This window comes from Hippocampus zosterae, chromosome 6 (assembly GCF_025434085.1).
Source record: "Hippocampus zosterae strain Florida chromosome 6, ASM2543408v3, whole genome shotgun sequence".
In the NCBI taxonomy this organism is placed as follows: domain Eukaryota; kingdom Metazoa; phylum Chordata; class Actinopteri; order Syngnathiformes; family Syngnathidae; genus Hippocampus; species Hippocampus zosterae.
The window spans coordinates 23,588,283-23,616,225 of record NC_067456.1 but is presented as its reverse complement, the minus strand read 5'-3'; the positions used below and the strand labels follow the sequence as shown (position 1 = coordinate 23,616,225).

Sequence of the window (27,943 nt, the reverse complement as noted above, 5' to 3'; positions counted from 1 at the left end):
TATTCGATATCCACATTATATACAGAGTAAACCGTACTATCAACACAAAATGTGAACTTGAAAATGTGTCTTTAGTGACAATTCAGAAGACAATTGGTATAGAGTATTATAAATATGTCATCCCTGTGTACACATGGACAAAATTGTTGGTTGTTAATAAAAGAAAAAAAAAGAACAAGATCCCACATACAAATGACTGAAATGAGTTTCTTCTTAGGATGTCCAGACTCTCACTGAAAGTTTAGTCATCAGGTAGGGGCTCAGAGTAAAAACGACTGCACCTCCGTGTTGATTGGAGCCAGATTAGGTGGCTCAGGAATGCGGCGAGGATTCCTCCTGGACGACCCAGGTCACACTTTGAGAGACTTTCCTGGCTGGCCTGAGAACGCCTTGGGATTTCTCTAAAGGAGATGGATGCGCACACGCACACAACCACGCACACACACACAGATAATGCCAAGCAACAGAAAGGTTGTATGTTTATCACTTATGTGTTATGTGCTAATATAAAGAATGGGATCGCTGGGTCAGTTTGTCTAATATATGAAGATAGAATAAGTATGTTCATTTACTGTAAAGAGTATGTCCTTTAATCGTCTTATAATTGAAGCAAACAATTCAATTGGTGGAATGTTGGATAACTTTGGACTTTTGACATCTTAGGGTGGAATCTCTTGCTTCTTCATTGTTCACAAAATTAGGGTCGTTTCATTTTGATTTTTTTAAAAGAGCTAAAAAGATAAATCAGGAATAATGAGATTTCATCAGCTGCATTTCAGGAAAAACTGCGGCAGTTCCCTTCACAGCTTGTAGATCCAACCGGTGTGAGTGAAAACAAATAGGACAACTCCACTTCCAGTGTAAATGTGTCTCACTGTGACACTGGCTTCCACCTTTGTAGTGTCATTTTAAAAATCAACAGCCGATTACAAGACACACACAAAAAACCCCACATGCAGCCCTTTTTCCTCAAAACATTAAAAACAATCACAACAACAGTCTTTTGTCCCACAGAACCAGGGAACTGCATCTCAGCAGGACACTGCTTCAAATGTTTGGAGCGAGCTTCCAACTAAATGTTTGGAGCGACAAGGGGGACCGATTTCCTCATGATGGTGGTCCTGCTGGGTACTCGCTGAGTACCTTCCTAGGAGTCCATCAGCTCCAGGGGGTCGAAGAGCCTGAGACTGAAGGTCGGATAATTCCCTTTGGAGAGGGCTTGGAACCAAACCAGGACATCTGGAAAGCAAATGTATAAGTAATGAATCAAATTTAAGTTAAAGAAAGCTAAATGAATACAAAACCACAGCAAGTCTATCTAACATTGACTTTTGTACTAGGCTTAGCCAGTGAAAAAAAGGATCAGTTGACAATATGACAAATGATAACGTAGTTGTTGTTGTCTCTCACTTTGAAGAAGAAATTGAAAAAATGACTGCATTACATTTGTTTCCTAATGATCAAAATGTTGACAAATTTGTTTTATTTAACACTGACTTTATATTCCAGGGTTTGCTTTAACATGTCCTCTTCCTCACGAGTAAAGTTCAGCAACACAGACACAGCTCGTATTAGTTGAAATGCCTAACAACAAGAGAGATACATGCATAGTATCAAAATTTGTATTCTCAGTGTATATTGGACAAACTATTTAGAATTAAGACAGCTGACTTACCTCAGCCTCTCTGGATGACATGAATTTGAGAACAACATGCTTCAAGTATTCAAAGTTGATTTCTCTTGAGTCGTTAAGGTCAGAGGTGTTAGTCACTGTGGTGTTTGCAGTGGAAAGGCTTGGGCTAGACGCTTGTGGCAGTTCTGCACAAACCATTTCTTGTTTGATTACTACGCTTTCTGATATCTTTTCCTTAGCTTCCTCTTCTGGCTCAGGTTTCAGCTTCTATTGTGTTCAAAGAAGTCATACAAAAAACTGCATCAAATTCAAGCAAAGACAAATTCAATTCAATTGCAAATACTGATGTTGCCACCCACACCATGCATAAAGTGCAAAATGTACTGGTAGTATTTGCACTACGAGTCTAAACATACTTCCATTCTTAATATTTATACGTATAATTTAGATTTAGGGTTCATGCTGTGTGATAACTTGCACAATAATGTGGTTTCCCCCAATAATTATCAGCAATACAGTGACAATGGAGGGAAATATGAATATTGACTTTTCAAGTCATTTTAGAGTGTTGCACCTTTAAATGTTCCTAAAATGTCAAATTAGGGGCTACTATGCTGATAGTAAAAAAATGCTAGTTCGAAGTTCTGGATTTTCGCATGGTTTACTTTTTTTTTGGGGGGGGGGGGGTCAATGCCAAAGTGCGTACCGGTACTCAATATATGACATTTGGGGGGAAAGTAGTTTTACAAATGCTGAAGACTTTGACCCTCCTACCTTAGTGTCGTCAAAGGCACGCAGCTAAAAAGGGTTTTGTGTCTTCCTATTCATAACTGTGGGATTGTCTTGACATCCAAAACTGATAACAGAGGAGGAAATCTTTTCCCGACATAAAAAAAAAAACTGAACACAAAAAAAAATTCCCAATCGATCAAATTACTATGCAGATGATATTTCAATTTTTGAGTATAGATACCAGCATATTGGAGGAACGCACAGAATGGAAAGGAAATTTGCATTTGAAGGGCAATATTGAGCGGGCCATATAATATTCAAGCGTGTTATTCTCGAGAAATTACTGTAAAAGAACAGAATGTATCTGGGCGAAAAAATGATAAATCCGTCAGCCAACCTTTCCAAACTTATTATATGAAATCAGACGATTTCAAACAAAAGGTTTATAAGCTGAAGTGAATTTTCAAAAGTAAATTTAGCTTATAGTCAAGCACTGGACACTTGAAAAAGTGTCATTAAAAAAAAAAGCATAAAGACTGTCTACTTGATCTTACCAGTTCTTTTTGCAACGTTCTTTTTAGTTCTGCCATTCGCTGCTGCAGTTGTTTGATAGTCTGAAAGACAACCACAAGTTTTCTTAACATGTTGGTTGAAATTATATACTGTATATATATCGGCATGTTATATTCATCATACCTTTTCATTTGGGCACACTTGACGAGAGATGAACAAGTCAACAACTGTAATAAGAGCTGCTGAGCATAACGATCTACAGGGCCAATTAAATGTTACCCTTTTGAATAAGTTTTCATTTTAAAAAATTGTCTAAGATTTTTAAAAAAGTGGAAACCACCCTTTCATATTGAACATGTCTTGTGTATCAGTCTATCGATAATGATTGATCTGTTTTAACCTCTTTAAAGAACAACAACTACGCCGATTAAAGACAAAAATAAAAATGATGACATTGAAATGGATGTGCAACGTTAATATTCATGCTCCTCCAGCAGTGCACCATAAATGTTTGTGTAAAATGTTGCCCTCGAACCAATAATGCTCATGCAGTTCCATTACCCTTCATTCGCTGTTCAGACATGTTAAGCTTAACGAACGAATAATATTTTAAGAGTGCATGACCATCACATTTATGACTATTTTTTGTTTTTAGCTGGCTCATTATGTGACAGGACATTTTTCACTTGGCTGTGAAGTGCAACACTGAGAGGGTCGGATCGGGGAAGTCCTTTACTTCAACCTCATGTATCAATCCGAAGGTGTTTGATCGGGTTGGTATAAACAGTGTGAAAGTTGAACAAAGTTAAGTTTAAGACACACTTTCATTCAGCGTACGAATGCATTTCTTTGCTGAAATCTAACATCATGACGCAGCCTCTGCCAACAGCGGGCAGAATGACAGGTTGGGGCTTGATTCCCATTTTTTAGTAAATCGGGACTATATTGGTCGCAATTTCAATTGATATTGATCACGTGTCTATCATGATATAATACGCTGATATTGAATTATCGCCCAGCCTTGAGCATGTGGCCCCTTTTGAAACTTTAATTACAAGCAGCGATGACACACGGAGAAGAAAAATATCTTACCTTGTTCTTGTCACTGAGCTGCTGCTCGAGTTCTTTGTTCGCCTTCTGAATGTGATCTAGATCATCCACTGTCACGCTGCCATTGTGGTTCCCATCGCACACTGCAGGACTGTGAAGCTGCTCTGTCAGGGTCTCCACCTCCACTTCTAAATATGCGATCTGTAAACGCACGCGCTCACACACACACACGCGCACACGCACGCGCACACGCACACACACACACACACACACACACACACACACACACACACACACACACACACACACACACACACACACACACACACACACACACACACACACACACACACACACACACACACACACACACACACACACACACACACACACACACACACACACACACACACACACACATACACACACACACACACACACACACACACACACACACACACACACACACACACACACACACAGAGTGTTTCCCGGATGCCCTTTGGTTGTAAGCACCTAAGTATCTCATTTTTATTTGTTGGGAGTTGCGGGTCTCAGGCAGTTTTAAAGTATGCGCGAGTGTGATTTAAATACAATGAACTTAATGGATAGGTACTAACCCGAGCCTGACATGTGTCTTGCTGTCGGGTCTGGCTGAGAAGCTCTTCTCTCAGGTGAGCCAGCTGGGAGTCTTTGTCTTGCTCAATCTGCTCCCGCTGTACCCGCAGGTGCTCAAATTCATCCCGCAGCTGGACCAGTGATGCCTGCTGACTCTGCACTTCTGTAACATGTTTTTAAACAGTTTATTTCCATGAGAGACAAAATGTATCGTAGCACAGGTGATGATTGTAAGCTGAAAAAAAATCAATTGGGGTAACCAGCCATTGGAAGTACATTCAGTAAAAAACAAGAAATGGGCAGAACAACAGCATGCTAGCGTTTACTGGGATGATAATGACTTTAAAAGCTGCAGTGTTCACTTAATGTCAGATCACTATCATCATCATCATCATCATCTGAGAGAGCATAGGAAGGTGCTCCACTTTGAATGAGCAAAAAGAGTTCAAACTGGATCAGCGATTAACTCATCAAAAGTGATGCATAATATATTTTTTCAAGCCGAAAACGGTGCCATAACTGATAACTGATAACGTACTAATCTTTCAAATTTAGAGCTAACTATAATTTATGCACACCTGGAGAAAAGAAACATTCAAAGATTTATCCTACTAAAAATAGAACATCACTATTATAACAAATATCCAAAACAGAGGTTTTTAGAATGCCCCATTTATGTCTTTTTAAGAAATGACTTTGTTTTGAATGGCTTATCAAATGTAAACTTTAGCCAGAGTTCAGTGCATAATAAAATGTAATTGTCAATGAATGTCAAATGGCGTGTGCATACAAAGGAGTATCGATAAAACACCAACCTATTACTGTGCATCCAAGTGCATGAAATATCTTCCTCTTAAACAGGGAAGAAATCCCACACGATCAATGCCATGTTTGTTTAATGCGAATTCAATGCACATTTACAGCAGGGCATATTCAGTCCAAAGGAGCATTTGTTTTGAACACCCAGAAGTCCCACATGACCCATGCCATGTGTACGACGAGTGACGGTGAGTGAGCTCAGAGGAGGAGAGTTTAGAAAGGCCAATTCAGGAGAAAGGAGTGCACCAATAGAATAATTTCATTTTCAATCTTGGATTTAGTTTTTTCAATCTGCATTTTTTTTCAAGGTTATCAGATCTATTTTATGTGACATAATTAATCCTTTTATCGGCATGATAATTATTGGGTCAATAATGATCATGAATGCCTACTAATTAAGGTCCATTGACAATTGCCTGCCTGAACCTGAAGTAATTCAACATGGCACAGTGATGGTCTTCCTTGAATGGACTGAAAGTGTGTCTGTACCTTCGCATAGCCTTTGGATGTCTTTTTCTCTTGACGTTAACTTCTCACTGACAGTTGACAATTCCTGTTGCGATCTCTCAAGCGATGTGGTCGACACTTCAACCTGAAGTCAAGCATATAATAACAGTCAACATTTCATATAACACACACACAGTACACACGTGAATCGGATCAGGGGAAAATGATGCATGATGTACACAGACCTGTGTTTGTAGTTCCTCTCTCTGTCGCCTACTTTCTTCTAGAGCTTTGGCAATTTCTGTGCTAACCTTTTGCCTGTCGTCCAATTCCACCTGCAACGGAGTGGGAAAGTTTTTTTTTTTATATTCAATGAGAGTTCATTTTTAATAATGTATCAAGTCAAGTCAAGTCAACAGTATTTATAGAGCACTTTCAAACAGCCATCGCTGCATACAAAGTGCTGTACATGGAGCGATTTAACATACACAATAAACAGTAAGACGAAATGGTAATAAAGGCGGTAGAAAGCACCAAGCAGTAAAATCATGCTGAGTCGAACGCCAAAGAATACAAGTGGGTTTGAGGAGGGCTTTAAAGATGGGCAGCGAGGAGGCTTGCCGAATGTTCAGTGGGAGATCATTCCAGAGAGAGGGACCAGCAACAGAAAAGGCTCGATCCCCTCTGAGCCTCAGTTTAGTTCTTGGTACTTCTAACAAAGACTGGTCCACAGACCTGAGGCGCCGGGCAGGTGTGTAGGGGCGGATGAGCTCAGAGAGGTAAGGTGGCGCGAGATTATTTAGAGATTTGAAAACAAAGAGGAGGATCTTGAAAATAACTCTAAAATGAATGGGGAGCCAATGAAGGGATGCCAGAGTAGGAGTTATATGCTCCCTCTTACGAGTACCAGTCAAGAGGCGAGCAGCGGCATTCTGGACCAGCTGAAGGCGCTTAATGGAGGACTGGCTGACTCCAAAGTACAGGGCATTACAGTAATCGAGCCGGGATGTGACATAGGCATGGATTACTGTCTCAAAGTGTTCATGTGAGAGGAAAGGTTTTATTTTGGCCAGCTGTCTAAGGTGAAAGAAGCTGGATTTAACAACGGCACCAATTTGCCGATCGAGTTTTTAAATCACTGTCCAGTTTAAGGCCCAAGTTTGACACTGTTGATTTCAAATAAGGAGACAGGGGGCCCAAGTCTACAGGATGGAATGTACAAGGGCCACTGGGACCAAACAATATCACCTCTGTCTTCTTTTCGTTGAATTTCAAGAAATTTTGTGCCATCCAGGTTTTGATTTCTTCCAGACAGGATAGGAGTGGCCTTAATGAGAAGGCGTCTTTCTTGCTCAGTGGGACATAGATCTGGCAGTCATCTGCATAGCAGTGGAAGGGAATACCATGTTTCCTTAAGATGGAACCCAATGGGAGAAGATACAGCGAGAATAGCAGAGGCCCCAGAATTGAGCCCTGTGGAACACCACATGACAGGGGAGCAGTGCGTGACTCAGAGCAGCCAAGGCTGACACAAAAGGTCCTGTCAGCTAGATAGGACCTAAACCACTCAAGAGCACTGCCGCCAATGCCCACAAAGTGCTGCAAACGAATCAGCAGAATACTGTGATCCACTGTATCAAATGCTGCAGTTAAGTCCAATTAGACCAGACACACGTGGTCTCCAGAGTCATTTGCCAGGAGGATGTCATTAGAAACGCGTAACAGGGCTGACTCCGTGCTGTGCATCGTCTTGAAACCTGACTGGAAGACCTCCAAGATGTTATGTTCATCCAAGAAAAGTTTCAACTGCATGTGCACCACTTTTTCCAGAATTTTGGAAATGAAAGGCAGTTTTGAAATGGGCCTGTAACTTTACAGCACATCTGGATCAAGACCAGGTTTCTTGATGAAGGGTTGGACCACAGCATGTTTAAACTGTTGGGGAACTACACCAGAAGAAAGGCTGTTGTTGATGATATCCAAGACCGATGCACCAACAGTCGGGAGAACCTCCTGAAAGAAGCGTGGGGGAAGAGAGTCGCAAGGGGAGCCAGATGGCTTTGTCTGGCGAACTACATCCTCCAAAAGCGCCAAGGACACAGTATCAAAAGAATTAAGTACAGCTGAAGATGGAACATGGACAGAGGGGTCAGATGCGGTATTTGAGACCGGAGTCCTAGCTGTAGAGACCTTATCAATGAAAAACTGAAGGAATCTGTTGCACATCTCGGGTGAAGAATCCGAGCAAGTAGGCAGAGGGGGTTTGAGTACAGAATCTATCACTAGAAATAGGAGTTGCAAGCAGTAGTAAGCTTTGACCTTGTATTGATCCAACTCTTCCATTTGTTGCTTCAGTGTGACATTTGCCTGATGTCGTTGCCTCTCGAGGTCAGCCTAGAGCAAGAAAAGGAATGGAAAGGATTTCGATTATTGCTTGTCATGGTTTCCATATGATACATAAAGAAATGACAGCCATAAGAACATCAGTTTATCCCCGGCATCAGAACAAAATCTTGCAAGGCAGATGGATCACAAGAAGGTTGTATAATCTCATAAATACCGCTCGTCCCAATTCAATCAGATACTATTGGAGCTGGTCAAAAAATGACTAATCCCAATCCGCATTAAAACTGCGATTTTAATGCGGATTAAATCTTCCGCAATAAAAAAGACCATACTATATACCCAGCCATTGATGCAAGACAGATATTTTTAAGATAAGCAGACAGACAAACAGCAACATCTCTTGTGTGAGTGCATGCCTCTACTACTGCCTGATTCGGCAATTCATTTCTGTGTTGTCAGTGGAGGATGTACATTAAATGCCTCTCTTTACTTCTTGTCCACGTATTTGAACAGAAAATACAAATATTCAGCTATTTTAATGATGAAGTCATTGGTAATTATTGGATTAAAAAGAAAATGTATCTCAAGAACTAAAATGGAATATAATGAAATGAGTTTGTTTTCCTTTTAAGTACATACACTACAAAACTGGAAATTAAAAAAAATGCAAAGAAAATGGTGGTAAAATCAACAAGAACAGACGTTGACCCCCCCAAACCCCCACACACTCACCCCACTCCCACCTCTACCCCCCAACTCCATTCAGTGAATGGTTACTGGTCTGTGAAAACCATGTACCGGTACTTGTATAAACTGATGTCGTGACAGAAATAAGGTTGGGGATAACTTCATTAAAGTGTCTCTTTTGGGTTTACATTTTCCAAACCGAAAAAGACAGCTGTATTTCAGCAATGCAAGAGATTATGTGGAAAGAGCATATTGACACCCCAACACTTTTGAGAATTTTCAAGAGCCTACCATCATGTCTTGCATTGTACGTTTATCTGTTTGTAAAGCCGTGATAGTCTCCTCTAGTCTGCATTTCTTCTCTAGACTCTGCTGCTGTAACAAAGACAACTGCTGATCCAAAAAGGCCTTCTCAGCACTCCACTCTCCTTGCTGAAACACAAAATGCATCACTTGATTTATACAAAAGCCTATTCCAATGAAGTTGGGACGCAGTGTTAAACATAAATAAAAACAGAAGACAAAAATTGGCAAATCATGTTCAACCTATATTTACCGTATCTTCACGACTATAAGGCGCCATTAAAAGTCTTAAATTTTCTCCAAAATGGACAGGACGCCTCATGGTGCGGAGTGTCCTTTATATGCGCTCAGTTCCAAAATCTGACTGACAGCCGACACGCTGTTTATATAGAGAAAAGGCGGAAGTGACTGTGGCCAGGCATGCGGGAAAGAAGTCGGCCAATCAGGGAAGGGTGGGCGTGTATAAATACATATATGGAGAGGGAGAGAGAGAGGGAGAGAGAGGACAGGCAAGCTAGTCCGCCAATGGTGAAGGGTGGGCGTGTAAGTGGACGCTAAAGGGACGCCTCAAGCCAGTACCAACACTTGTACAGAGTGTGGCAATGTGCATTGTTGCAAAACAATTCCGGTTTTGGTTTCTAAGAACCCCTGAAAATAAATTTCACAAAAAGACACCCCTACGAAGCTCAGTTCAAACTTAAAGCCACCGGTTATGCTTTTGGCATGCGTGCCCATCTCACAGCAGCGGTGAAAAAAAAAAACAAGTCAAGCAAATGAACTCTGAGCTTGCCGTTATTCCCGGAGGCTTGACTAAAGAACCCCAACCGCTGGACATTGGCATCAACCGGGCGTTCAAAGTAAAGTTGCGAACGGCATGGGAACAATGGATGATCGGTGGCAAACACAACTTTACAAAGAAAAGAAAGAAAGAAAAACCTTTATTAGTCTCACAATGGAGAAATTCCCAATTCACAGCAGCAAAGTTATGAAAGTAAGAAGTAGAACAACAAAATAAAGGAGCTGCTGGAAAGGCAGCCACTCTCGCGGCGCCATTTTGAAGTCAAAAATAACAAAAATAACACAAGACAACACATAGGACACAGACAGTCGTTCAATCTTCACCAATTTTCTGCATACACTTTGTTGTCTGAAGCAGTTCTAGATGAAAGAGGAGAGGATCAAAGTGTCCTTTCTCCAGTGGATCAGAGACGTCATGCTGAAAATGTGCACACGTCTGCTACAAGCTAAGTTTTGAAAGCAAACACATAGCTGTAGCATCCATTGATGAAAAGAGATTGATGCAAGAGATGATGAAAGAGTGAGAGGCAGCGCTTGGCGAGTTAAGCCACAATACGCAACAACGAGAGGGAACGCAGCGTTTTTGATGGATTACGGTACTTGCACAATTGTTCAATTCTTTCTACACACACACACACGCGCTGCCACCATGTTTCGCTCTGTTCTTTACTTTCAAATGTGGGAAAGCTTCACACGAGAGAAATGTTGACTTTGCTGTTGCTACTCCTTTCCGCTCGGCAATGCGTAGCAACTCACACTAGCATGTGATGCATTCAATGACAACTGAGATGTGCAGTCCTCTGCTTCTGATCCAGAGGATGAGGACTTTGACGGATTTCTGGGTGATGATTGATCGAAAAACGTGAGAACATTGTACGATGGCTAAATAAAATACACCCGAACTCAGTTCTGCTTTCGTTGCCTTTTTAAAAACGTGTTTTTAGCTTATCTTTATGTCTTGGCATGCTACTGTATGCTTCAAGCTAACGTGTTAGAGTGCGCGCATGCATGCCGTATGTTTAAGCTGGCGTATGTTTTACCACTGTAAAACTGCGGCCATTAGTACGGTGCGTCCTGTGTATGTGTAAAATACAGAAATGTCACCCATTAATGAGACTGCGGCCATTAGTACGGTGCGTCGAATAGTCGTGAAAATACGGTAATTGAATACACTCCAAAGACAAGATATTTTGTATTTGTGTGTATTATTTTTTTCTGCTTGTCTCTGGACAAAGGCGGACACGTTTTGCTCTGTTCCTGACCAAACCTCCTTCACTGTTTGCTTGCTGACTTTGGTTATGTGCTGTCATGTCTATGTAAACAATTGGAGAAGAAAATAGTCAAACAGTTTCAGGAGAATGTTACTCAACATACACTTGCAAAGAATTTAGAGGCTTAATCAGCTATGTTCCACGATTTTATTTTTAGTTATGCTTAACACATCTCAATGTCATTGGAATTGGGTTTGTAAACTGTTTTTGTAAAATGACTAAAACTGAAGAGATGAAAATCTCATGGATTAGTCCTGCGTCACAGATATGATCAAAAAGTAAACCAAAGAAACAAGACTACTTGCCTTCTTCTCAAATTCTTATTTTACAAGTAGAACTCTCTTTGTCATTTACACAAGCAGATGCACACACACACACACACACACACACACACACACACACACACACACGCACACACACACACACACGCACACACACACACACGTTATTTCACAGGTTCACAAAACTAAACTCAGAATGACATTCTTGACTTTTTAGAATGGGAACTAACCATTTTTTCTGTCTGCTGTTCTTTCACTTCAATCAGCTGCTGTGTACTCTTAAGTTGATCGCAATATCCTTGGACTTGCTGCTCCAAAGTTGCTATCTGAAAAAGAAAGCAGCACAATAATACTCTCAAACGCTACATTTAATCGAATGTACTGTATATTTCGTGTAGTTGTGGCAGAGCTGGAAGTGTTATTGACTTGATTTTTAAGTAAATAAGATGATGACTCATGATGGGCTTTTGCAGTTGAAATCTCAGATTTCACCTGGATTTTATCACTGAAAAACTTTTCAGAAGAAATACAGTATATGTATGATTAAACAGCAATTACAGATGGATGCTGTATGTTGATGGCTCACAATTCAACTAAAATGAAAAGCCTAAAGTGTATTGGGTATTTTTTTTTTGTGCATGTCTTTGCTCACTTGTGTGTCTGTTCTCTCTCGATAGGACCTTGAGGATTCATCTTTATGTCGGAGAAGGGTCTGCAGCTCTGTAATACAGGACGTCATTTTGGATACCTGAGATCAAACAGACAAAAACATTGAGCCGCAATGTGCTCGAATAGGGATGGGCAACCTTGACGATTGCAAAGCCACAATTGGATTATCCACCTCCTATGCCAGAGCAGAGTTCTGACTATTTTATGGTGAAACGCAAAAAAAAATTGTTCCCTTTCATTATTCATTAGTTGAAGTGTAGATAAAGATTTTGCGGTACATACTGCTGCCTTTCATGCAGAAAGTGTGGGTTCAATACCCGCCCCACCCCACCCCCACCCCACCCCACACACACACAAAAAAACATGGATCATAAGTTTCATGAGCACCTGCGCCTCCAAGGAGTTAACTGTATCAGCATGCTTGGTCCGAAACTCCAGTAGTTCTGTTCTGGTTTCCTGCAGTCTTTGTTCAAGATTGGACCTCTGCATAAGTAAAATGACAAATGATCAATGCGATTCTTGAGACAGATGAATTGATTTATTAATGCTCCGAGGGAAATTAAGTTGGCTTCTTTAATTCACCTCCTGGAGAAGCTCAAGTAGATGGTCGTCCTGGCTTAGATTTCCTTGCAATTGCCTCTCTAAGGACTTCACTTTCTTCTGAAGGTCTCCCAACATGCGCTCCTTGTCCTCCTCTGTAACAGCAGCCTAATGAATTCAAGAAATCATCTTCAAGCATACAATACAGTAAACGCGGTTGCATCATGAGCTAAATGATATGTCAATGACTTCAGTCATGAGCTGAAGATGTTTTGACAAGCAAATTTGTTCTTTGACCTTTTGTTGTTTCAACTTCAGAGCATTATGTTGAGTCTGAAGATCCTGGAGGGAGCGCTCTGAAAAGGACACCATACTCTGTGACTGAAAGAAAACCACATTGTTGTGTTGTCGTGGGCTATTCCACAATAAATAAGAGTGAAAACCTCAAATACTTCAGGCAATCAGACTGACCTTCTGCAAGTCTGCTGAGACCTGTTGGATTATCAACTGCAGCTTTTGGTTTTGTCCGTCCAAATCACCAATTTTCTTATCTGCCTCTTCTCTGAGCAGCAGCAGTTGCTCTCTGCACACATCCATTTTTTTCACGACATACTCAGAGTGTAACAAAAAAAACAATCTGAATCATCCCTGGGTGTGACAGTGAGTGTAAATGGTTGTTTGTCTCTATGTGCCCTGCGATAGGCTGGCAATCAGGATGTCACCGCCTGCTGGGGATAGGTTCCAGAACGCCAGTGACCCTTATGAGCAAAAGCGGCTCTAATAGATGGATGGATAATTAGTACGTTATCGCTGTGGTGTATAATTTTTGTTTCAAGTGTGTTTTGACTGACTGACTGTTCCTTGATGTATCAATTGTTGTGTAGTTGCTATGTACTCAGTGACACGTTGTTTGTCAAGCTTTAAGGAACTATTACTACTACTTTGTATTTTCATGGATAAAGACTTTTACTTGACAACTTTAGTGTTATGTTTGCTTCTGGGTCCAAATTCCGCTCCTTATGTGACAAAGTACTTGTTAAAATAAAAAATTGTTTATTTACCGTTCTATTTCCAGCTCAGCTGAGATCCTGGAGCTCTCCTCGTGTTGCTTTTGGACAGCCTGAAGTTTCCCCATAGTTTCGGAAAGCCTTTGCTTTGCTGAATGAAGTTTAGCCTCCTGCTGCTGGAGGTCCCGCTCACGCTGGCCAAGTTGTTCTTCCTTTCTCAGCAACTGGTAGACAAATAAGGAAATCAAAAATTTGCAATATTATGTTTAAGGCATTACCCATAAAGTCGGTGCTTATAATTACAAAAATAGAACAGAAAAGAAATTCAACAAATATATATTTTTTTAATTGTCATCATAACCTAAAAGGCCCTATTGCCAAGTTATAGAAAGATACTTCTTTCATATACTGTATTCCCTCCCTGGTTGGGAAATGCTTCTTTGGAGGGCCTAAGCCAAGCAGTGTTGATGGGGTCATACTTGATTAATAATGACGCTAGGCAGGGCTGTTAAGCTTTGATTTTCGCAAGGGGAAGAGGGTTAGAAGGCCTCACTATAAGAGCTGGACCCTCTACGTTGAACAAAATCATTTATCCATTCATTTTCCGATACGCTTATCCTCACAAGGGTCGCAGGGAATGCTGGAGCCTATCCCAGCTGTCTTCGAGAAGTAGGCGGGGGACACCCCGAACTGTTTGCCAGCCGATTGCAGTGAACAAAATCACGGTCACATAAAAGAACAACAATTTTTTCAATGTATCCTTTTAAAGTTATAAAAAACAATTGACCTATTTTTTTAGCTGCTACTTTTGAAGGCAGCTCTTGTTCCAGAAAAATATTTTTAAAAATTTGTATCTTACAAAGTGTATCTTTGTATCTAACATCTACAGTATGCCAATTGAGACGACAGAACATCAGGAAATATGGTCATACTGTACCACTGGAAAAAAGCGTGCGACCAAATTTATGCAGGTGCGACCAACTTTTTCAATGATACCAAGTCAAGTCAGCAGTATTTATAGAGCACTTTCAAACAGCCATCGCTGCATACAAAGTGCTGTACATGGAGCAATTTAACATGCACAATAAACAGTAAGACAAATCGGTAATAAAGGCAGTAGAAAGCACCAAACAGTAAAACCAAGAAAAATCTAAGTCATGCTGAGTCGAATGCCTAAGAATACAAGTGAGTTTTGAGGAGGGCTTTGAAGATGGGCAGCGAGGAGGCTTGCCGAATGTTCATTGGGAGGTCATTCCAGAGAGAGGGACCACAACAGAAAAGGCTCGATCCCCTCTGAGCCTCAGTTTAGTTCTTGGTACTTCTAATAATGTCTGGTCCACAGACCTGAGGCGCCGGGTAGGTGTGTAGGGGCGGATGAGCTCAGAGAGGTAAAGTGGCGCGAGATTATTCAGAGATTTGAAAACAAAGAGGAGGATCTTGAAAATAACTCTAAAATGAATGGGGAGCCAGTGAAGGGATGCCAGAGTAGGAGTTATGTGCTCCCTCTTAGGAGTACCAGTCAAGAAGCGAGTAGCGGCATTCTGGTCCAGCTGAAGGTGCTTAATGGAGGACTGGCTGACTCAAAAGTAAAGGGCATTGCAGTAATCGAGCCGGGATGTGAAAAAGGCATGAATTACTGTCTCAAAGTGTTCATGTGAGAGGAGAGCTTTTTTATTTTGGCCAGCTGTCTAAGGTGAAAGAAGCTGGATTTAACAACGGCACCAATTTGCCGATCGAATTTGAAATCACTGTCCAGTTTAAGGCCCAAGTTTGAGACCGTCGACTTAAGATAAGGAGACAGGGGGCCCAAGTCTACAGGATGGAATGTACAAGGGCCACTGGGACCAAACAATATCACCTCTGTCTTCTTTTCGTTGGTGCCAATTTGGTGCCATCCAGGTTTTGATACCAGTACGAAAGGTAGTGTGGAGTCCTCACAACATACCATGTGTTTGACTTTTGCAAGTTCCTGTTGCTGGAAGCCATCCAGTTCATCCATATCCTCCCTCTTCTGGAAGAGTGTCAAACTTTGCTCCATCATTTCATCAAGTCTTGCTGATAAGGCGGTCTTCTCCTAAACGTACACATGCAGGTTTTCAAATCTTGGAAATGATGAAGTGAAGTAAAATAATGAAATACAATGATAGATAATGATCACAAAACAGTGCTTACATTTTCCACAACAGTCAACTTCTTCATCCATTCCTGTGGGTAAAGTATAGACAGTACAGTGAAAAAGTATCCACACCCGTCCTGATTTCATGTTTTTTTTTTAAATGTGTATCTATCCCACGTCAGTGTTTTGGCTCAGCAAGGCAATTTTAATACATCACAAAGATATTAATTTCCCCCAGCTAAAACCTTAAACTATGAGATTTTGGAATGCTAGGTTCAATTTCACTGGCCTCCCTCAGGCGTTACTACTGCCAGTCAATTTAGAAAGACGGTATCGTATTAACTGTGACCATGGACTTGCATTCCTGAGTGTCAGGAAGTTCATGAATGATGTGACCTTTAATCTGTCAACCTCACTTTCGTAACGACAAGACTGTGGAAAATAAGCATTTGTATTTATGGAACCAAAAAAAAAAAAAAAGACGAAATTGTAAAATTATGACTTCCTTTATCCATCCACCTTCTCTACTTCAATAATAGTGGATCCTGGCCACAGTAGTGCTAAGCAGGGCAGCCTAAACGTATGTGTGTGTGGGGGGAGATTTTATACATACACATACATACACACACACACACACACACACACACACACACACACACACAGTTTGTCAATACTTTTCCATCTCGGTGCATGTTTAGTATATATACTGTATGTCTAATTAACATTTACCTGGTCCTTCTTGTCCAGTGCCAGAGTCATCCCCTCTGCCATTTTGGCTTTGTTCGCCTGGTGAAACTCATTCTGCTCTTGAAGCTTTTTTATGGAAGCTAGGCAGAAAAGGTGAAACAAAGTAAAACAAAGAGTACAACTTAAAGAAGAAAAAAACTAAGTTGTTTGCAAGCAGGAAGTAAATATAAAACGGCAATTGCCAAAAAGCAAAAATTGTTACTATTTTTGAAAAGTGAAAGTATTAGACACGATCCAAAGCAAAGGCTGACAAATGACCATACATGCTTTTGCCACACTAGATCCTGACCCATTTTATTGCTGAAGGTAGCATGGCAATGTGTTGTACAATCATAACGTGTAAGGATTTGGACACTCGTGACAGTCACCAAAAACAAGCAGGTACCGGTGCATTATGTGTTGGATAGAATTAAGTCAGATCATTTGGTGGGGTGAAAGCAGCATGAGAAAAGCTGTGGTGCCACTGAAACTTTGGGGAAATTATTTTGTTTTTTCAGAAGACAATACTGATAGTAGATCAATCCCAATAATGCCGAAACTGCTTAAAATTAGTTTCTTTCACACACTAATGATTATGGACTAACCAACGATTACAGCAATGTGAACTGTCTGAGAATACAACTTTGCGATCTCCAGTCAGTAGCATGTCACATTTCCAAGCTGAGCCGTGATTGGTTGCTACCTGAGCAACTGTGATGTCATTTTCAATTGACAGCAAGCAGGTGGATTTCGCTGCTGAATTTATATTCCACAAACACAATAATAATCATAATGTGGCATCAGAGAAATTATGTTAGGCTGCATAAAACTTTTTACTGCAAAGAAAATGTTTGACTTGACTTCCCTTTGAATTTGGGTAATGGATTACAGTAAAGCGAGTCTTAACTGACGGCCAATTGGATTCTAGAGCTTGGCACCGGTGACATTTTTGGGGTCTACCACTTGATTTTTTTTTGGTTTCATGACCCTCAGGATCTTTCAAGAAGTTTTAACCGTCTTTCTCAATCAATCCTCAGCAACAATAACCTGTTACGCAAGGACTTTCTGATGCCTATCAATGATCCAGGCATGTTCAAAAAGAGAACAATTTTGTTGCCTTTGCCATCAAGGTGTTGTGACAGTGTGAATACCTGACAGCAAAAAAAAAACATACACAAATTACCTGACAGTGAATCCATACAGATTTTGGCTTTTACAGGTTGTGAACTTAACTTTTGATCAGCTGAAGAACAGCCCATTTCCGCTCTTTGCGGGCAAAAAATTGCTTTGTGCTTTTTTTTTTTTTGGTTTCACTCCCATTTCTTCTTTTTGCATTTTGAAGCTGTATTCAAATTTCATTCTATACTACAATAATAATAAAGATAATCTTATGTACTTTGGATCCAGATCCCTAATAAAAATTTTTTTTTAAAATTACATCATCCTTGTTATATTATGAGCGGACGCCTTGCTTCGAGAAATATATTTGTGGTGTCAGGTACGTCTCGACTGACATAAAAGCAGGCTGTCCGAATTTTTAACAAGAACAAAGCACTTTTATTCAAAGCAAAACTTTTTAACTTGTCTCTTTTAAGGAAGTGGCAGAAGAAAAGAAAGCACTGCATGCTTACATACTGGCTCATGATCGGAAATCAATGAAGCACTCAGCTCACATTTAAATCTTAAAATACCTGTATTAAAAAAAAAAAAAACACTCAGTAAATCAAAGCATGCAAAGCACCGCTTGACCACAGCCATTTTGCCCCCGGATAATTAAGAAGGACGTTTCAAGATCTTTCAACATAACGATAGAAAACATTTACAAAGCATCTGATAGTAGCACATGAAATGTAAGAACTCATTTTGGGGAAAAGGGGTGGAGCAGTATGTTGGTTAATACAGCTGATAGACAGATAAGACAAAAGTAGCTCACTGGCAGGAGGAGGGGAGCGAGAGGAGAGGTACGTACAATCCTGATGGTTTTCTAATGCAATTTCAAGCTTCTCCTTGGTCTTCTGCATTATTCGCAGCTGCTCAGCGTAGTCTAGTGTTGTTGGGACGCAGGGAGATGAAATGTATTATCAATGGCACACGCGCACAGACACACACAACACACACGAGGGACCCGGAACAGCATGATAGAGAGGACAAAAGAACAAAAGAAGAAAACAAAAGGGAAATGTGATTGACACATAATGAAAAATCAACCTATCAATGATTTCATTCTGTGAGGAAATCATTCTCAAAAAAACAAAAACAAAAAACTAACATTTCTCCAAATCTAAATGCTCTGGTCGGTGCGCGTACACAAATTATTAACATAATCATGACAGTTATTACAAAAGAAGAAAAGAAAAATTGCAGCAACCCATGTGGCACTTGTCAGCAGGGACAGAGGCAACATTTAATTTTTTTGTGTCTTGTCCGTTATATGGGTTTCAAATTGATTACGTTTGTAAGAATGACTGACACATGAATTCTTGCAAGCGTTCAACCTGGTTTCCCGTCTGATTTGATTTTGTTCATCAGTTAGACTTGCAGATGTCGACAACCTCATGAATGTTATTTATGCCATTTCTTTATTCCCATTCCATGCTTTCCATTCATGTTAGTACCGAATTTTCCGCACTAAAAGACGCACTGGATTATGAGGTGCACCTTCAATGAATGGCTATTTTGTAAAATGGACACTTCACATTAATAGACGCAATCTACAATGCCTCCACTAGATGGTGCTACGCTCCTTCAATTCAACTCGAGAGGCGTTCGTGACCACCTCTGAAAAATGTAAACGAACTATTACTATACTTAAATGAAACTACGAATATTGAAAATAATGCATCAAAACAGAAAATCAAGCGAGAAAATCACAAAATAAATTCTATATCCCCCCTACAGAACTTATTTTGTGATTTTCTCGCTTGATTTTCTTCGTGGTTTCATTGAAGTAATAATTAATTTACATTTTCCGGAGCCGGCTTTGAATGCCTCTCGAGTGGAACAGAACAAGGGAGGAGACAGACAAAGACATACAGTACCTGTATTTGTTGAGACTGTGACAAAACCCATTAATAAAGTCTGTGTTAAAAAAAAGTATATAAAACCACAGCTCTCCTTTTTTCAACAAATACAGGTCCTTCTCTTATTCCATTCAACTCGAGAGGCGTTCATGACCCCCTCCGAAAAACATCATAGCGCCACGACTACCATGATCAGAGGTCAGTAGTAGTTATTTATTCCTTTGCTGTGTACTGTACTCACAAATGATGAAATCATAATATAAATTCTGTAGGGGTGGCTATAGAATTTATTTTGTGATATCCTCGCTAGCATTCAGTTTTGATGTATTATTTTCAATTTTCGTAGTTTCATTGAATTAATCATTAGTTTATGTTTTTCGGAGGCAGTCTTGAACGCCTCTCGAATCGAACAGAAGAAGGCACGTAGACAAAGACGTACCTGTATTTGTTGAGACTATTTAAAAAAAAAGCTCTTTTTTTCAGAGCTGCAACAAAAACGTATTTAATAAAGCAGCGACAGAGTACAATGAACCAACAGCAAGTTATAACATTGGAAGCATGTCTCCAGAAAGGAACCATCTTGGCGTCAATGTACTGCATTACCGTAATGCCCATATAAAGGACGCACCGGATTTTAAGGCGCTCGGTGAGCTTTTAAGAAAATTGAAGACTTTTTGGTGCACCCTGTAGTGCAGAAAATACGGTGTTGTTTTTTTTTTCTTTGGTTGCTCTGCTTTGGTCAGAAAAACATGTTCATCAGTAAGTAATTATTAAATGCTCAAATGAATCCTGTGGAGGGAGAATAAGATTTTCAATAATTCAGTTAACATGATGATCCGTGACCGAAGATGTGCTTTTTGATATTCAAAACACATATGGGGGTAGGCTTTCAACATCAGTCAAACTTTGGCAACAGCAGGAGATAAACATCTTTTTTTTTACATTGCCCCAGTCTCTAAAAACACAATTCAAATGCAAATTACAATTAATGTTAGAAAAGAAAGCACTGTGCACAGTGAGGAAAAACAAGTGACTTCATATACCACAAAACCGATTTTCCCAAAACTTTGCGGTGGGATGAGACCTCAGATTCAAGAAATATTATTGATGTCATCTGCTGGAGACACACACAGACACATGCGCACACATACAGGCCTTTGTTTTAAAAAAATAATTTCTACTTGTCTGGCATCTGCTGGTGGCCATGAAAAGGTGCCAAATGGTTTTCAGACAAATAATGAATGAATAAACGGGACAAAAGAAGAATGTGCTGTGGCAGGAGGAGATGAGTTAACTGCATTTGCAGAAGTACACATTTTACAGGACATTTTCTCATGATGTCATCTTTGTATCTATGGTATACTCAACAACAAAATACTGCCACAAATGTGAGCCATTTATTGCAAATGAGATCCGCTACTGTGCACATTAAAAAAAATCTTTTTAAAAATTTGTTTCAATGTTTTCAATGAAAAATTAATACATGCCTGCAAAAAATAAGTAACTACATCATAGTCAAGCAGAACCACATTTTACACTAACACACATAATTACCAAGAATCTGATCACGAGTCATATCACCATCAATATTCTGAAACGTTTTCACCACCGAGAATGGTCACTATATATAACTATGACATAGATTATTAGGTTCTTAATTCAAATACAGTTACGCACCATGAATCATATCTCTTGATAAGAATTCACCGGCCAAGCAGGATTTTGCACAAGAAAATCCATCCATCCATTCATGTTCTATACTGCTTTTGTGAAATTAGAGCCACAAGTGGCTCAGGTGACTTTGGGCGTGAGGTTGTTCACATCTCCTTGCACATAAATATAAACGAGTATTCACGTTCACATTCACACTGATGGACAGTTCAGCGACTTTGGTGAACAAAACATGCATGTTTTTGGAATGTGAGAAGAAGCTGAAGTATGCCATAGCACAGAGGACGGCTGGATCCGAAATACAAACCACAAATTTCCAAACTGTAATAAACGCCTAATTTGTTGTATTCCCATGATTTAGCGTGCTGTTCTATTTACAAGCTTCTGCTTGAACCTCTATTTCAAGACCTGCCCCCTCATATAACGATGGAGTGAATGTCCCACCTGATAGCTTTGCCTCCAGTTTGCGGATCTGATCATTCCTCCTGAGCAGCAGGGCAGGCAGGTCATCCCTGGAGCTGCTCCCGTCAGATGCCTGGGGACAGGAAGACCTCACAGTATTATATTTGAGAGTGAGCAGTAGTTTTAAACAACTCAAAATCCACTCCAATTCCTATTTTTCCACTTTTTTACTCATATTCATATTATTATTTTTTTTTTCCCAAGATGGCGCCCGAGTAGGCAGCCTTCGGCAAGTGCTCTTCAAGAGCCTTGCTTTTTTGTTCTTTTTTGCTGTTTTTGTCTTTTGTTTTGTCACATGTTGTTTGTTGTTTCATTGTGTGGACCTGATATGGACTGTTTTCAGCGCTTTTTGGCCACGGCATTCGTCAAAGGAGCAGTATCTGTGCTTGGTGGTTGCGCCTTCTCGGCAGCACGCCTGTACCAGCACAGATTTTGATTGGGAGGAATGTCGGCGTCATTGACTGTCGGTGCTGGACAGACCTGGGGCGCTTGTGTTTTTTGCGCCAGTAATGGGCAGCATTTTTCACAACCACGATTTGTTCAGTGGCTATGTCAGCGCTGTTGGACAGTTGGCGTTGGTGCGGCTGGATGGATGGCCGCTGAAGTTGAGGATGAGGAGAGAGGAGCGTTGGCGAAGATCGCCGATGCGTATTTGGAACCGTGAGTCGCCGTTTGGAATTGAAATGGATTTCCATGGGACAGGAGAAGTGAACCAATCTCTTTTTTCGTCAATGGATGCTGCAGCTTCTTGTTGACTTTGAAATTTAGCTTGTAGCCGACGTGTGCACATTTTGAGCATGACGTCTCTGATCCACTGGTTAAAGGACACTTTGATTCTCTCCTCTTTCATCTCAAACTGCTTCAAACAACAAAGCGTGTTACGGAAAAGTGGTTAGGACTGCACGACTGTCCGTGTTTTATGTTATGTGTTGTGTTTATTATTTTACTTTATGTTAACTGTTTTGTAAAGCACTTTGTTACAGCTGCCGCTGTTGTGAAAGCGCTATATAAATCAGCATGTATTGTATTGTATAACGCATTAAAATGGCAAAGGCACTTGCATAGTTCAATAAACAAATAGTGTTGTGTATACTGTACTTGGCATCAGTCATTGGACAACCCTAAATAATTTATGCAGGATCAGTTAATTTTGTACTTATGAATATGGCTTTCACTGCCGGGAAAAATTGTAATGATGAAAACTCAAGGCAAGTTGCATTAACATGGAGAATTGTCATGATAGTATTTAGTTGGAACAACATCACATTCACAGCAGCATTTTGCCAAGTTAACATATAAACAATATATAAACAAAAAGGGGTACAGAAAATAGAGTAGCATTAGTTCTTTGTTTATTTATTTTTTTAAACCAGTGTTTCAACTAACAGGATGCAATCAAGAGCTTCAAGTTCTATTTCAGGACTCAGGTAACAATTTCCTGATGCACGGCAAGCACTGAATGCGAGAGTCCAGCCCTTTAAATCATCACTGTTGCTGAGAAAGGTCACGCCCAACTAAATGTCTGACTTGCTACCATTTCACGAGCGTTAATGTCATCCTTACTACAGGAGTCAATTTGTGCTTGTGCAGCCTGAAGATGTGGGAAATAAAGTACCCCAAAAAAAGGGAATTAAATAAAACGGAACTATTTTGGAAAATAGTCAGTGTGATTGAGAGACAGACGTGGTTAACGCGTCCGTCTCACAGCGCAGAGTTGCAGGGTTTGATTCTGGCTGTCCTTCCTTCCTGTGTGGAGTTTGCATGTTCTCCACATGCATGCACGCATGAGTTTTCTCCGGGTACTCTGTTTTCTTCCCACATGCCCGACAAAAGGGAAAAGTACCTTGGCACTAAATCAGGAATGATGATCAAGGGCGACAAATGATTTATCCACATCACCGCAAGGGTCAGACTGTGAAAATGCAGCCTTTATGCCACAGGTGTGTTTCAGCACTTCCTTTTCCTGGTGAAAGTGTTCACATCCACTGATGAAAAAAAGTTATGCTTTGGTCAAATTGTCTTAATGTCTTGGCAAGAGGGCAGCATACTTCTGACACCTGTAATATTGGGCCCGCATTGCGGATCTTGGGATCCCTATTATGTGCTCATCCCGTACCTGGGGAGATCCGATAGAATGGCCGAGCACCTGTTCGTGTCGACGCCTCACAACACCAGCCAATCTAGCTAACGGACTTTGTGCACGGTTGACGTACGCCCCAGATGACTCCAATCTGAAAATGATTCTCGCTCGCCAGCGTGAGCAGCGGCTGCTAAGATTGATGATCTTTTTTATTTCCCTCTGCAGGTTGTTTGAATTACAGTACAGTCCTACATGTCAGACCTGATTTGCAAAGGCATCCATGGATTCACTCACTCAGCGAGGTTGAGGGATACAACCATTCCGCTAGTTGCCAGGCCAGATCTCAAGGGCCAAAAAAGCCAGTGTTTACAAAGCTCTGTCAAACTAAATCTGCAAGGGGCTACAGTATTGTAAATGGTTTGACCCAACGATGGGCACTTGCAACCAACTCTATGCAACTGTGACTGCAGCCTCAAACTGTACAGCTTTGTGCATTTTATTCTCGCTTTTGTAAAATTAAAGGAGCTCTTGGCAATCATCATTTTTTTCTGTACATGAGAATCAAGATTGGTATCATACACAGTGGTGAAATCTTGTAAACGTAGCAAATTTTGAGTTTTCTTTTGAGGTTCTTAAAAGACTGGCAGTTTTTACTTGCCGCAACGCTATTTTGAGCAGGTTCAAATTTTTGGTTAAAATTGTGGAATCTGAATTAAGATTAAAAATAAATCTGTTTTTATCCATCTCAAGGGGCATTGCCAAGTTGCCACTTGGTGTCAAGTGAAAGTCACATCACAGTGTCTAAGAGCTCAGGCAACAACTGTCACCGCTCACCTGTTTTCTAAGTTTGGTCATGTGATATTGGAAAACTTAGCCCTTAGGCACTGCATGGTCATTTTCAGTCAACAGTAAGTGACAAAATGCTCCACACCTCCCAAGTTGTGTAAAAACTGGTGTATTTTGCCACTTAATTCATATTCCACAAATGCAATATAATCAGAATAGCATGTTTGGACTACTCCGGGTAGATGGAACATATTGACCAAATTTTCCTTCACTTTACTTCCCCTTTAAAGACAACGTACCAGGGCAACGAACCATGAAAAAGACAACAATCTTAAACAGAACTTACAAAGTCATCCCCTGAGTCTGCCCCCATTGAGGTGATGGATTCCTTGCTGATAGTACGGGGTAATCGAACGCCGCTCCGTGGGGCTGTGGCTGCCTCTTCTGCAATCTTTTTCTTCAGCTTGGCAAACATGTCTATATGAGCAGTGACTTCCTTCACAGAAGCTCCTCGAGAGTATGGAACATCACACAGTCCTGGGAATTCATTGCCTCTTTGCTGAGCAGTCACATGTCCTTCTGCTGTACCCCTCAAATGAAGAACACCTTAATATTGCCATTCCGCCACATCTGGGGAGGAAAAGAGAAAGAGATGTTTCTTTCACAAGTCCAGTCTGATAACACTTCATACAAAACACAAATATTGTAAATACCCAGTACCACTTTTAAAGAGTATCACAGTGAGGTCAACACAGCAGATTGCAATATCTGAAGCAAATTTGAATGACCAGCAAAGTGCAAATATCCATCCATCATCTGAACATCTTATCCTCACGAGGCTCGCGGGCGTGCTGTAGCCTATTTCAGCTGTCTTTGGGCAGTAGGCAGGGTACACCCTGCACTGGCTGCCAGCTAATCACTTACCACTAAATATTCATTCATTCATTCATCTTCTGAACCTCTTGATCCTCACTAGGGTCGCGGAGGGTGCTGGAGCCTATCCCAGCTGTCTCCGGGCAGTCGGCGGGGGACACCCTGAATCGTTTATTTAGCAATTACGTGATACATTGAAAAGATGGTACATTGTATTTTGGGAAAAGTTAATTCTGAACCATGCGGCTGGTGTTTTAAGTATGACATTTTAAGTGGATCTGACTCACGTATTATATTTTACACACTGTGCAATAAACGGAACAAAATATCAGAGTTCAGATTAACGGTAACAAGGGCTTCTGCAACAACTTTATGAATCGGTCGATATAATTTGTTGAGTCTGTTTCACTCATGACACCAACGCAATTTCTAATCGCGTATGTAAATGTCGTGTGACAGCTTTAGCTACGTTGTCGGAATTTTGTTAAGTCATACTTTATAAACAAACAAGATGTGTGTGTGGAATATGGGTTAAACTGTTTGGCAAAAAGCTAGCCACCTCGCGCAAAAGCGGCCATACGCTATTCGTACCAATGAAAGTTAACATTACAACCACCGAGTAAGGTTAGCAATTGTTAGCTTGTTTGCTCTTTAGAGTGGACTTTCTCTCACCATAACAACTCCAAATTTAGTTGGTGAGGTTTTCTCGTGGTTACTGGGTTCGCCTTGTCTGCTCCAAGGAAAGTGTCACTGAGATACTCGCCAGGTGGTTGCTTTTTCGTCTGTCAAGTTAGCCAACCTGGGTCGGTGAGCTACACGTAATCGCCCAACACAGATGACCAATGACATCACGACTGTGCTTCCTGTTCATTGGAGAAGGGCGTGGAAAAAAATCCAAGATGCGCCTCCAAATGGTGAGAGTGGTAAACACACCATTCCGGATGCAGAGCGCATTTCGAGGTGTGGCTCATCGTCGGGGGGCTTAAACGTATGACTCCGCTGACACGGAATCCAATCGCCTCTTTCGTTCTTTCTTTCAACTATTTCCCTGTTGGTTTTAATTATGCGACGTCGCGCTTACTTTCCACACTTTATTGAACATCGAATATTACAAATTCTCAACCCTCAGTCAGTCGGGGGGTAACTGAATTGTTAGACAGAAGTAGTCGAAACGGCCATTTGACGTCCATTCTGGGTGAAGAGAGGGTTGTAGAGCCACGGAAGCTCGTCAAGCATGTTCAGGGCCATTAAAAATCGGGAATGTGACGTTAAATCTGAATGTTGAGGCCATTGGGTTAACAAATTGTGGTTAAAAGACGTGTCCCCTAAGGAATGAGTGTGATGAGTGTAGTACCATATATCCACAGCAGAGGATGGCTGAGGTTACTAATTGTGTGCCAATCGGAATCCAATTTGCATTTTTCGATGTGAAACTACGCTCTGAAACTTGGATTCATGTTGCATTCGAAAACTTCCCACTCGGAAAAGTGCACGAGAAAAAGGCCCGTTTACATGGGAAGTCCGATTTGCGAAATCAGGAAAAAAAATATGAAGAATGTTTACTGCAGGTAATGGTAATGGGTAATGGGCTGTGCTGAACCACATATATATATATATAACATATATATAACCATATATATATATATATATATATATATATATATATATATATATATATATCTCGGTGTCAGTCATCTTTGTTATTTACATTCGCCTCTGCCGTTCCGTAATGCGCAGGTGTAATGTGGCTGAAAAAATGTTTCATGATACAAGTAGTCCATACCCATCGATAATTATCAACTTTTTTTCTATTCAGAATACGAAAATGTAATTAATGTATTAAAGATATAATACAACTCAGTGTAGTACAGTGAAGTGAAAGAGTACAGCTGGATACTATTGTCTCAATGACGTGTGAGCTCCGGTGTTAGTAGTTCCGACCCTCATCCATCACACTAAAGTCCCAATCAGTTTAGTAAAACAATAAAATGTACTATGGTAGTAATGAGCCCGTTAACAAATTAAATTAGACGCAAATGCATGCGCGCCAAGGGAGTATGAGTTCGTGAGGTTCTTTTACACCAGGAAGAGGGAACTCCAGTTCCTCGAGATCTATATCGTGTCTGTTTTAGATCTCTCTGTACTTCAACACACCTGATTCATAAGATCAGCTCATCGATTGACTCGCATGTGTTTGAGTTGGGAGAGATCGAAAACAGGTAGGATATCGCTCTCGAGGAACCGGAGTTCCCTACCCGTTTTAGACGTCACACTTAGTGTATGATCAGCAAATTAGCGTACATTCTATTAACATTTGTCTTGCTACCATTTATTTTGAAAGTTGTTCATTCTCTGGATGGTTGCGTTTTGTGTCCACACGGAAGTGTTTAATCTTATGCAAGTGATGCCCGAAGACGTCTGGTAATTTATTTCAAAAAGCGATCTTCGTGCGGTGTGCGTCTGGATCCCACCTCACACCCACATCGTGCGTGTCT

The 27,943-nt window shown here is 40.7% G+C and overlaps 1 protein-coding gene across 3 annotated transcripts; it reads right to left on the bottom strand.

Moving 5' to 3' along the window:
• Positions 1-52: 52 nt before the first annotated feature.
• golga1 (golgin A1) lies at positions 53-26,319 on the bottom strand. 3 transcript variants are annotated; one of them, XM_052068220.1, is made up of 24 exons: positions 26,121-26,319; positions 24,922-25,205; positions 21,692-21,782; positions 18,490-18,600; positions 16,560-16,657; positions 15,887-15,919; positions 15,660-15,788; positions 13,769-13,938; positions 13,179-13,290; positions 13,005-13,088; positions 12,750-12,875; positions 12,555-12,650; positions 12,151-12,246; positions 11,729-11,824; positions 9,137-9,277; positions 8,132-8,206; positions 6,058-6,147; positions 5,855-5,957; positions 4,549-4,709; positions 3,971-4,129; positions 2,920-2,979; positions 1,676-1,900; positions 1,498-1,584; positions 53-1,239 (listed from the first exon to the last, which is right to left on the bottom strand). In XM_052068220.1, exons 2-24 carry the CDS (start codon positions 25,048-25,050, stop codon positions 1,159-1,161), a joined length of 2,553 nt encoding a protein of 850 aa, XP_051924180.1. In that variant the 5' UTR covers positions 25,051-25,205; positions 26,121-26,319; the 3' UTR covers positions 53-1,158. The 3 variants fall into 3 exon arrangements, with proteins under 3 accessions (XP_051924180.1, XP_051924181.1, XP_051924182.1); XM_052068221.1 differs by having other exon boundaries at positions 18,526-18,600; XM_052068222.1 differs by lacking the exon at positions 18,490-18,600.
• Positions 26,320-27,943: the final 1,624 nt, after the last annotated feature.